At 37.1% G+C, this 12529-nt stretch overlaps 1 protein-coding gene across 10 annotated transcripts in view; it reads left to right on the top strand.

Annotated features, from left to right (window-relative positions):
• The window catches only part of BLTP1 (bridge-like lipid transfer protein family member 1), a 156540-nt gene that overhangs the window by 118658 nt on the left and 25353 nt on the right, over window positions 1-12529 (top strand). For 7 of the 10 annotated variants that reach the window (XM_089525845.1, XM_089525846.1, XM_089525851.1 and 4 more), the window contains 6 exons: window positions 218-327; window positions 775-865; window positions 4442-4686; window positions 6154-6369; window positions 9794-9974; window positions 11521-11698. In XM_089525845.1, coding sequence (XP_089381971.1) covers window positions 218-327; window positions 775-865; window positions 4442-4686; window positions 6154-6369; window positions 9794-9974; window positions 11521-11698 — 1021 coding nt within the window. Of the gene's footprint in view, window positions 1-217; window positions 328-774; window positions 866-1335; window positions 1399-4441; window positions 4687-6153; window positions 6370-9793; window positions 9975-11520; window positions 11699-12529 lie in introns of all 10 variants that reach the window. The other 3 variants (XM_089525852.1, XM_089525853.1, XM_089525849.1) reach the window with 2 other exon arrangements.

The following is a 12529-nucleotide window of genomic DNA, read 5'->3' as shown; positions in this document are numbered from 1 at the left end:
AGTCAAACCTGATTTAGCGTCAGATCCAGGGAATCAAATCCATTTGGACACCAGTTCAACTAAATGTGCTTAACCTTTTCTGTATCAGGCCTTCAGTTTACAACAATTCTAGCCTATGTGTGTATTCATAAATAGTTCATTAGCCATAAAGTGAAACTATATAAGAGTCCTATTGAGACAGATCATGGAATTAATACTCCTGGTGTGTGTTTTATAGGCAGCATCTCTGAAAGACAAGTGGGGTCTAGGTTACAAGCCTAGCTATAATCGATCCAAAAGCATTTCAGCCTCAGGAAGACCACCTCTGAAAAGAATGGATCGAACAAGGTAAGAAACAAATGGTTATACATGTGACAGGCCAAAGATATTAATCTATATACTTACTTCTCAATTTGAAAATGTACAATATAAAAGTATATTTAATCTGTTGATCCAGAGGTTGTACCAAAAAAGTCAGTGCAAAAAGGCACAATTCTTGTAATATTTTTGTATTTTAAAAATTCCCCATTATCAGTTAAATGTTGCATGCTGCAAATCTACAAAATTTGGAAAAATGGTGTTTGTAGAAGATGTTCAGGCCATGACTTTTAAATCAGAAGGAAGTCCATAATAATGAAGAATTTCTCTCTTTAACTTTTATAGCACAGATTTAAAGTATGCATAACATAATCAAGAGGTTAAGTATTACTAATAGTAAATAACACTTTTAAGTTGTTTCTTGCCTTGATAAATATAATCATACTTTTTTTCCCAACATTGTTTATTTGATAATAGTACTCGACTTGGAGAAAGTGAAGACCTTCCAGAAATACGTGTGGATGGAGCATCTCCTGGCCCCAGAGTGTCTTTCAATATACAGGACACGGTAAGGGAGATCTGAGAATTAAGCAGTTAATTAATTACGTAGTTGAAATACATACTAGAAATAAGTGTGGTTACTTGGATATACAAAACATCATTTATCATTCAGCATGCACAATGCCATTCTTTTTGTAATAATATTCCAAGTTAAGAAAAATCTAAATACGTTCATATTTAATGTATCTTAAACCAGTAATAGGAATGGCCAGTAATAGGAATGGAAAAGTATAAATCTGCTTAAACATCTCTATGTTAGTATATGTGCATATAATGTTACATACATATGCATGTTATCCATATGATTGATTCTGCCTTGTACAGCATCTGGGAAGAGTTAAATATAGTCAAATATAGCAAGTTTTTATATTCTTTAATGAAATTTGATTTTCATATCATATTTCCTCCTTAAATGTGCCAGTTTCTTATGTATATATATATGTTTTAATTTCTTTTTCTTTTTCATTTTCAATTAAGTTGAATAAAACAGTTTTGGGGATTGCACAACAATCCAGCTGCCAAAGGGAAGGGTATTTTCAGGTATTTGTAAAAACAAAAAATATACTTATTAATCGCATGGAAAATCTGCTTCATTGATCATCTCTGACAGCTAAGCAAAGTGTACCACAACACATATAGGCAACATTTTCACAAACCTCAGAATATAACAGTATTCACTTTCTTTGTGGGGGGGGGGGGTGTCTCCTTTTTGGTTTGGTGAAATTTTGAAACCACAAGCAGTTGTCTTCTAGAATAGAGGTACTCAGGAAAAATCTGAATAGCATTTACAGTCAACAGTCTGGGGCTGATTTACTATCATGATATTACTATCATGACACAACCCAGAGCTTGGAAAAGTTACTTTTTTGGGTGATTTCAGATTCTGGCAGTTTTAGTCCAAAAATGAATGTTTCCATGCTTTGACCTTACTTTTTCAGGTAGATGTAGTCATTGGCAGGTTATTGAAAATAGATAAGTCATTTCTTATAAAGTATTCTCTCTAGATGAATTGTCTAAGAACTTTAAATTGATACTTATAACTATTGTTTTGACTCTAAAATTCAGTTCCTTATAGCTCTGAAATGAATTTGCATATCATTGGGTTGGACCTATACTAGGTTAGTTGTACAGTGGGTCCTCCCCTTACGTGGGGATCCGTTCCGGATCCCTCCATGTAAGGGGAAAGCTGTGTGTGCTGGAGCCCCATTAGAAGTAACGGGGCTTGCTCCTGCGGTATACAGCGACATTAGTTCTTCTGGGGCGTGCGAGGGCTTTTCTGGCACAGCTTTTGGACGCACTATACTTCAGTTCCACTGAAATCAGTGGATTTTTGCATGGTCATGGCTGGTTTTTCACAATAATTTCAATGGCTAAAGTGACAGGAATAAAAGGAAAACACTTTAAATATGTCAAGACCTTTTAAATTTGTCCTTTGTGATTACAGGCATCCTGCTCTTTTTAACAGCTCACTTTTGTATGTTCTGCTGTTTCAACAGATCTGAATTATAGCCATGTATCGCACTTTCGACTCCTGGTGTGCTCTTTTAATTACACACTATGCCACCCATCCTCTTCGATTTGGCACACTGTTTTTTTTCTCAGTCTACTCAGCGGGCTATGGTTGTTGTTTTTTCCCCCTCAGTCTAGTTGGTGCCCTCAAGTGTCCAGTCTTGTATCTGCTAGTGAAAAAAAAAGAGTTCTACTTCTCAGTCACTCCCACTTTTTGACACTCCTCTTGTCCCTAACTTGTCATATAAGCAGGAGCTTCCTGTAATGGTATCTAATTTGTAGGCCATCCTTCTTTTTAACTGGACTTCCAACTAGAAAACCTTCCATGCTAGTGTGAGGAGTTCCTACAAGTAGAAAATATATTCTGGTGTGGTTTTTTTCCTTATAAAATGTAATCAGTACTGTCCAAACTACATTTGTTGAACTTAAGCGTCATTCATTTCAGTTTGAATTAAATGTAACCAACTGAGTTTGAATCCAACCCAGTATGTTCTAGAATGGTGGTTCCCAAAGTGGGTGGTATGCATTACTGTGTTTCCTCATAACAGGATACACACACACACACACACACACACACACACACACACACACACGCATACACATCAGAATGCTTGATCTGATTTTATAAAAGCTTGACCAGCTTTAATCAATGGAGTTTATTGTAGAGGAGGACAATGCACAATTTTCTGGCACCAGTTTATATCTTTCTTTGGAATAAGTAAATCACTGTTCAGATTCTGGACTCATACATGTTTCATATTTTCTCAGATTTAGCAAAATTTAAGTCACAATTCACATTCAGTGTGTTTTAGAACTGCTGACACTAAATTCCTTACGTTAGAGTACATATCATTAACTATTTTACAAAATATGTTCTGTGCTAAACATAGAATAGCTTTTAATTTAATAAAGACACAGAATCTGTTAGCAGGTTCTTCAGACACTTACTGTAGTTTTATGGAAATAATATCTCCCCTTACAAATTTTTATACATTATACATTGTTTCTCCCCAAATACACTCTTGACCCATGGAAAATTTCTAAGAAATTTTTAGTGGGTGGATTGCTTTTTTTAGTTTAGACACAGGAAATGTCTTAATAGGGTCTTGCCACTGTTGTGAGCTACTAAACTAAGGGGATCCTGCTCAACCTCCAGAAATATTCTTGAGCAATTTCCCTGCTTATCCAGTTTTTTTAGTATTTTGTTTTTTAAAATTTCATTTCACAAGATAAAAACACTTTAAAAACAATTTTTTAAAAAACATAATTAAAACAAACTAGTTAGAACAGTATAAAATTAAGATCTAAAAACATACAGAAGTTAAAACACACAGGCCCCAAACACATTGCAGAAATAATCCAGTTTGAGACCACTTTAACTGCCCTGACTCTGAGCTCTCTGACATAGAAGGCCAAAATGTGTGTTTTGGACCATAATCTAATCTAGTGTTCTTCCAGTCTGAACAATCTGAACAAGGAAAAGCAACAACAACAAAGCTAGATAAAAACTTTCAGTACAATTTTACGTGAAACATGCATTGCAGGACTTTGTTTATCCAAGAACAACACAACATTCATGTACGCCCTTGAAAATCACTTTAGTACTTAAAAGTCCTTATTCATGGTTTTATCTATTATTTTTACACAGGATATATGTTAATATAATACTTACATTTTCTGTCAGCATTTTGCATGCACATTCATTCATTAACAAGTTCTGTTAATTTCTCTCATTTACAGGAGATCTTAGGGTTTCTTGCTGTTCTTTAGCTTTCCTTTAAATTATTAATTTAATCATTAAAGTATTATATCAATCTATGCTTATGCTGTCTGTATAACATGTTACATTCATCTTTCTTTCTAAGGTTGGGTCTGAATCTGTTCCCTCATCTGTTTGTAAAACATGCTCTCATGATTTAATTTTCTTATATCAACACTTTGCTCTATCCAAAATAAGAAATGTTAACCTCAAAGATTATTTGCATTGCTTTCTGTTTAAGACATCTGCTTTCCCCTGTCCTTGATAAAGACAGTAGGTATAACCCGAATGTCTTTTTTGTTTTTTTGTAATCAGTTTCCAGAGGAGACAGAATTGGATCTTTTGTCAGTAACCATTGATGGTCCATCCCATTATTCATCTAATAGTGAAGGATCATGCTCAGTATTCAATTCACCCAAAACTCCAGCTGTCTTCTCACCAAGCATTCCCTTCCAGCCTGAAGAAGGAAGACGAGATGACAGCTTGTCTTCAACAAGTGAGGATTCTGAAAAAGAAGAAGATCATGAAAGAGAGAGGCCTTATTTTTACCGGAAAACACAGTGAGCTTGTTTTTAAAATAAAGTGCACATTACAATTGTGGATGTTACAGCCTTTATTTAGAAATAATTACATACAAAAAGAGGTTTATCATTCTGTAAATACTGCAGTTACTTTACATAGAATGATAGAATGAAAAGCTAGTAGCACTTGGAATGGGCTGTAATTCTGTGGTAAAATGACATTCTCTGTATGTATAAAGTTCCAAGTTCAGATATTTCTTAACTGAGTATGGGGAAGAATTCTATCTGAAAATATAAAGTCCTGTGTGAGAATAATTTATGTACACAGTACTGAATTAAGTGTACCACTTGCCTGATTCAAGATATGACAGCTTCCTGTGTTCTTAAATTCCCTTTAAATATCTGAGTGCTTAAATTATATAGCAAAATGACCTTAACATGAGTGTACTACATGAACTCAGTGAGTCAGTTCAGACAACATGCTAAACCAGAGAACCATGGGAGCCCTGGCTTGTTGGTCCATGTTGCTTTATTGGTCCTGCTTGCAGCAGGAACAGCTAAGTGGTGGAAAACATGTGGCCCATTAACTTCCTGCAGCCCCAAGAATCCACTTTTGAGACCCTAGCCCCCCTCCCTTTAAAAAGTGTTTTGTTTGACTGCCAGTTAACTTTCTTTTTTTAAGAGGCCCTTGCTTGGCCTAAAATGGCCAAGGAGGATGGCATAAAATGTTGAAATTGTCCCCCACAACCCTAAGGAAGATGGGGAAACGTTTTAGAACCTGCAAATAGTGGTGGGGGCACAGCAGGGATATGTGGTGCTTTAAGGTTCCATGCAAAGCTTGTGTGGTCTCACATGTCTTAGCAGTTGCCCATCCCTAGGCTAAACAAGCCATGGAGTATCACTATTTGTTTCTTACCATGCTGTCTGAATGTAGGCACAACTCCCTCTCCATTAGTTTTTTCCCCAACAAGAAAGAGAAGTAAATACAAAATAACCACACTTTGATCTCTTTTTACTTCATTGTGAAAAACAAATCAGAACACAAGCTACACCTCCATTTAGATAATAAGAAAACCAGGAAGCAAATCTTTGTGGTTTGTGTCATTGCTCCAGATGGAGCAAGAAACAATCAGGCAGTGTACTCAAGCATGCATAACTGACAAGCCATCGTTCCCATGGATTCTTCACTTATCTTGTCATTCAGATGAGTCCAGTGGTTTACAATTTGCATTTTCTTACTCCATTTCTTCAATCATAAGAGTAGTCATTGTTTCATTTCTCACTTACCTTGAAAAGGCCGAGATGACAGGAAATTCATCAAAATGTTGTATGTTACTGACACTTAAAGAACTGTTCCATTAGTTTCCAAATGCTTTGGTGGGCTTAAGGGTAAATTATAAATGACAACAGTAAAATACTACCTGTAAAACATATTTTTAAGAAATCACATTCAATAAGTCAGATAAGTTTTTTGGTCAAATGCTTCAAAAAACTTTTTTTTTTCAGGACTCTTTCTCGTAAAAAAGCAACAGGCTTTGCTGCTGTCCACCAGTTGTTTACTGAACGGTGGCCAACATCTCCAGCCAACAGAAGTGTGACTGGAACAACTACAGAAAGGAATATTGACTTTGAACTCGATGTGAGAGTTGAAATTGATTGTGGGAAATGTGTATTGCATCCAACTACACTTCAGCAAGAACATGATGACATAAGCTTAAGACGGTAAGAATGCTGGAAAAACAGATTATGTTTACCAAATGATATTGATAAGGACAATGTCCTTTTGATCTTGAGCTTCTGAAGTCTCAAGTAAGATTAGCCCAAAACCTGTGTCATATATTAGTGCCATCTTCTGTGGGGTGATTCATAATAATTTTTATGTGAGGTCTAAAAATAATCCAGAGCCGTAGGGTATTTGTGAGTGCAGAATCAGAATCAAAGATATGCCACAGTATCCAACAACTAGAGTCAGAAAGCATATGCTCTTCTTCATCTCTTATTCAGACATATGGATTACTACATACCTGCAAAAACCATCCTCAGACCTTTTCAGAGCAAGGAACGTTTTGAGGGAGCTGCACTTCTCTTTCAGCAGACAGCCATAATTCCTATTTGTTGCCTTCATTGCTTTCTGTCTATCACAGCAGAAGGAATTGTGCTCTGATATTTGAGTATTTTTGTTTGTTTTTTTCCTGGCGCTTTCTCGTTTTGTTGTTGTTCTTTCTATGCTTACATGTTGCCGACAGCAATCATGGTTTGCCTCACTTTTTCATATAGCAAGTTGCAGAGTACACCATCATCCTCTCTACAAACTCCAGTCCATCAACAATGGCTTAAACAGAGACAGTGGTTCTTCTTTGTGGTCTCTCTGACTCACACAACTGGTTTGTCCTGCGTCTGCGCACTGCCTGTTTTGGTGCGTAGGTAATCATTGTGTGACTAGGATGGTGTTGTTCTTGTTCTCCTTCATATAGCTATAATCTTTGTGAAAAGAAGTATTAATAGGATTGAATAAAGCAGAATGAAAAAACAACTGCACATCACAGCATTTTAAACAAAGTAGACAGTATCGTATATTGTATTTGGAGGTTAAAAGACCTACTTTGGGAAAACCCACTTCAAAGCAGTGAAAATAAATGTCCTTTGCCAGCTGAACGCACCTTTCACGTTCTAAAATATTTTGGCAGTAGTCCCACCCATCTTTGCCAATCTTATATAAGGGGCTTCCGCTGAAGTCTGCCAGTCCACCACTACAACTTCCTCATCAGGAACAGACTGCGTGTTCAGATTGGAAAATGTCTTTTGAAGATTGATCATTGGCATGTGCCTTGAGCCACGCTACCCTCGGAGCTTTCTCGGTACTGCTGGCTTCTTTTAAGACGTAGCACAGTATGCATGACATTAAACTAGTTAAGTCCCCAAGCTCCATGAGGGCTGTCTTGGTCAATTCATCACATCTCCTTTCTGGTTCCCAGTCAGCATCACACTACATTCCAACAACACCCACCATCATTCATATGGTTACCCAATCACCTTGCCTTTAGGCAACATCCTTTCTCCAATCTTTGTCCTCCAACAACCATCTTAGAACTGAAGTCACTGTTTTTCATTCACCACTTGTTTTGCATTTCTATTGGTATTCACCTACCTTGCTTATAAAGATCTTGTCCTGAACACGTCATTCCATGCTTCTGAGGAAGTAGACAGATCTATGAAAGCCTATGCTACCAACTTCTTGTTTTCTCTCAGTCTCAAAGATGTCCTCTCTATAAGATTTATTGACCTAAGAGGAAAGTGGAATATGGCACCTGGACATGGAAAGCATAGGTCTCTAGGCAGTATGCTTACATTGAAGCCGCACTGCAATAGAATGAATTGCGCATGTGCGTCACCGTGCCCAAGCCCCATTATATTCAGTGGGGCTTGAGCATATGCATTATTCACCTTACACAGGGGGTCCAGAACAGATCCCCTGCGTAAGGCAAGGGTCCACTTTATTGCCAGAGGAGCATGTTATATGCTGGAAGCTGCAAGGAAACTGGGTCCAAGACAGTTGTATTCCAGCAAGCAAGCTCTGTTGAATGCCTTCTTTGAGGAGCATAGTTGCACCATGGTATTGTTTGGTCTTCCAGAAGTGTTCCATTTATTCGTATTAGGAGACTGCACTCGTCATATCTAGAAGTCTGCTTGCCAAATGACTTCATCTCTAAGCCAGCAGATGGTGCATCATGTTTTATGCATCTACTATTGAAATCTTTTGTGAAGGAATACCAGAATGTTCACCTTCCATCAATAGGCCATACTTTTCTTCTAGCCTATACTGGTGTTGTCACAACTCACATGGGGGGAAAACAGACTGGCAGTAAGAACTGGCTCCCCAGTGGCATGGGGAGTTGGCATCCAGACAGTTCACACCCCTAGGAAGCCAGGAAGCCACATGGCTGACCGCACATGCGGCGGCTACACAGCGTTTATGTGACACAGCATTTACACGAACCACACCACAGAAACACTGAAAACCTGTTGCTGCTGCAGCAAAACAAGGTTTTTCCCAGCTCAAAAAGGAGCGGCTTTGTGCCGCTTCTTTTTGAGTCGGGAAAACGCTGGATTGGGCTTGCACCGTGCAGTTGCTGCAGCCCTGATCCAGCAATCAAAGAGGCGGCATGATGCTGCTCCTTTGGTGCTGTCTGTTTTGCCCCTTAGTGTCCTTTCAAACCAGTAGCTACTTATGATGTCTGGCTTCTGGTATGGAAAACAGCCTTTATTCAGGTGTTTATTTTGGTTTAAATTGTATGCTTTTTGTGCTGCCTGCAGGTGGAATTCTAGGTCAAGTTCTTCATAGATTCTGCAACAAAATATGACTTAGCGAGCAGGGTTAGAATGTCCCATTTGCTTGGAGGAAATTGAATTGTACACACTCTCCATGTGCATTTTACACATGCATACATTTTAATGGTTTTTTGTTTCACAATTTGCATTATAGGTTTCAAAATTAGCTTGTGACAACAAATTGTGCTTGAGTCTGCTTTTGGTTCCATGATTTTCAAACTAGATTAAATCTTCTCACCCATCTCTGTGATGCAGTTTCAGTTTTATTCAAACTGAATTTAAGGAACCTGATGTAATATTTTATTATTGCCAATCCTATTTTTAATTAGGTACTCTAAATTAGTGTGTGTGCATAGAAATGGCAGTTTGAATGAAGCACTGTAGGAGACAATATATTAAACGAAAAAGACAGAAATAGTAAAAAGTATATAGTTGGACCCAAAGGTACTCTTCTGCAAATGGAAGGAATATTTCCATTTGTGGAATTGTTCAGATAGTTTCCATGAATGGAAATGTGGAGGGATGGGGATGGGGGAGGATTGTTAGTTTCTTCCTAATCTTCCCACATCATTTGCCACATTGCTTGGAGGGGTTCCTGTTCCTTCACTGAAGACTGTTATGGACATGGCAGGGAGAAGGGAAATCAGAGACCCAAGAACACTCTACATGTGTGGAATGATGTTCAGAAAATCTAAAGCCAGTTCATAATTTGGTTTCAGTTGATTGTAACAATGCTCATTTCAGGTTTTGAAAATTATGTAATGTTAAATTTACATTCCTGTTAAATAAATAATGGTTATTGCTATTTATTTTTTAGGAGCTATGATCGCAGTTCCAGAAGTTTAGATCAGGAATCTCCTTCAAAAAAGAAAAAATTTCAAACAAATTATGCATCTACTACTCACTTACTGGCTGGAAAGAAACTGCCATCGTCTCTGCAGACAAAGTCCAGTGACCTGGAAACAACAGTATTTTATATTCCTGGTGTAGATGTAAAGGTAAAAAAAAAATCATATGGGGAGTCTAGGAAATGCTTATGTTTTCCATAAATGAAACGTTTCATCACTTGACTGGTTCTTCATGTGATATAGATACCAAGACAATAATAACAAAACATAGATATGAAACAATGTACAAATCTGATTTCAGATAAATGTTAAGATCATTTTAGAGTGAACATGTTCAGCCCAGAAGGTATGGGTCAATCTATGGTTTATCCAGTGTATATTCCCTTCATCATTTACCAAATCGACTGAATGCTAGTCTGGAAACAAAGCAGAGCTAACCTGACTATGAAGAATAACTGTTGCAAACAGTGTCTTGAGCTATATGGGATGTGACCTGATCCAGTAGAGTAGTGCTTACTTTCTTAAATTCATCTTTCATATAAAATTAAAATGACATAAAATCAAAATGTGGCAATGATAGTAAACGTTGAATTATCAGATCAGTTTCTGAGGTGTGGCTAGTCACACAGGTGTGGCTATGTTCTGAGGTGTGGCTATGTTTCAAAATGGAATGAAATGGCATTCCATTCCATTTTGAAACATAATATGGTGGTGAAAATTTGCCTTTCTGTTGTCCATTTCCAAGTAGACAGAAACTTTATGTAGAGAAAATAGCAATCCAATATGCTGACAATGCTCAGTAGCAGTACATTGTCAATGCTACATAAACAGAAGAGCAAAACCAACAAAATATCATTCTTCCAATCAATGTACAATTTTTTTCCTTTTAAATTCTTTTTTTTTAATTTATTTTTATTTTTATCTTATTTTTTTGCTGTTGTAACACAAAAACTTTAGTTGGGTTTTCTTTTCCCCTTTAGCTATTCATAAAGTCTTTTCATTGCATAAATACCTGTTAGTCAGCAAAAGATAAATGAAATTCAGTCTTCAAGAGTAATAATGTTAGTCTGCTGGAGCAAAACCAACAGACAGCCTGTTGGCACTTCAAATAACTCCAGATTTATTGTAACATATGTTTTGTGGACTGCATACAACAGATGCTTAAAGCATTGTCTCCGTACATGAATGCAGAAAAAACTGTAAGCCATGTTTCCAACACTATGTTGGAATACACATTTCCAACAATACAAGTTTCCAACATTATGGAATGGAAACTGTAGGTAAATCTATTTTATTTTAGAATACCTATTATCTCTCCCAAAAATATTTTAGCTAGCATCCAACAGTTGTTAAAAATGTCACAGAAGGCTAAAAACAATTATAAACCAGTCAAGCAATATATAAAAATTACCTTAAATACAGCAACACAACAACACAACACAGTGAACAACAAAAATATTTCCAGAAAAATGACAGCTAAAATATCTTCAGCTTTATTGAATTTTTTTGAGCAGACTGAAGCAGTTTTGAATTGGAACAGTTATTTTTTCAATATAAAATGTAATAGGTTACCTGTCTCCCAAAGTGTGTGTGTTATTAAACTGTTCTTCCAGATTGTGAGAATGACTGTGAGAAAATGTCTGTCTATGCCGATAGTTAGGGATAGTGGTACATTTACAATTTTGTCTCATTGCAGCTACATTATAATTCAAAGATGTTAAAGACCGAGTCACCAAATGCATCGAGAGGGTCATCTCTGCCAAGGACTCTTTCCAAGGAATCCAAACTGTACAGTATGAAAGATACTGCCATGCCTCCTGCTCACAGCAGGGCTAAAACTTTACTTCCTCCCCAACCTCCACCTATTCCATCAGGTAGAGATTTCTCTTTCATGCTGCACCTTTGTATTTAATTCACACGGTTCTGTGAAGTTCAATGCTTACACATATATTCTTCTTTGTATTTAATAAAGCATTGAAATGATGTGTAGAGTTGGCCCTCCATATTTGCATCTTTAATTTTTGCAGATTTGACTATTCACGGATTTGATTAATATGTTCTCTCCAGGTATCTCTAGGTCCTCCAGCGTGACTGCCAGAAGTTGACAATAGAGTCACACTGGAGGACCTAGGGATTTGAAGAGAATGAGATATTGGACTTACCATGAAGATTCATTCCTCCAGCATGATTTTATGGTCAACGTCTGCCAGATATGGACCACAGAATTGTACTAGCGATTCCTAGAGAAGTGTTCTGACATTTAAACAAAATAGCAGGTTTTTATTTGCGTTTTTTTTTCCACATTCACTAGGAGTCATGTGTCCCTAACTCCAGTGGATGTGGAGGGACCACTGTAATTCTAATTGCTGCTCATTCTTACTAGAGTATGGAATATTTCCGTAGTTAGGGACAAAACTGTTGCACCTTAAAGATCTGTCTAATTCATTATTTTCTTAATATCAAAAATCCACCAAACAGTGATATCTTTATTGGACCAGCTATGATAACATCTGAGATGAAAATAAAATTCCAGCAGTGGCATTCCCCTGCATAATGGTGAAATCAGAAGAGTTGGATGGAGAGCAGTGCCTGTCCTCACTGCAGCAGCTCATGTGTTCCCAAAACCAACTCTTTGAAACTAGAAAAACATGTAGCCCATTTTCAAGCAGCACAGAAGGATAAGATAGGGAAAGGATGCTGCAGCA

This window comes from Sceloporus occidentalis, unplaced genomic scaffold (genome assembly GCF_023333645.1).
Source record: "Sceloporus occidentalis isolate IW3139 unplaced genomic scaffold, rSceOcc1.0.p SCAF_5, whole genome shotgun sequence".
NCBI lineage: Eukaryota > Metazoa > Chordata > Lepidosauria > Squamata > Phrynosomatidae > Sceloporus > Sceloporus occidentalis.
This window is presented reverse-complemented; position numbering and strand designations above follow the sequence as displayed.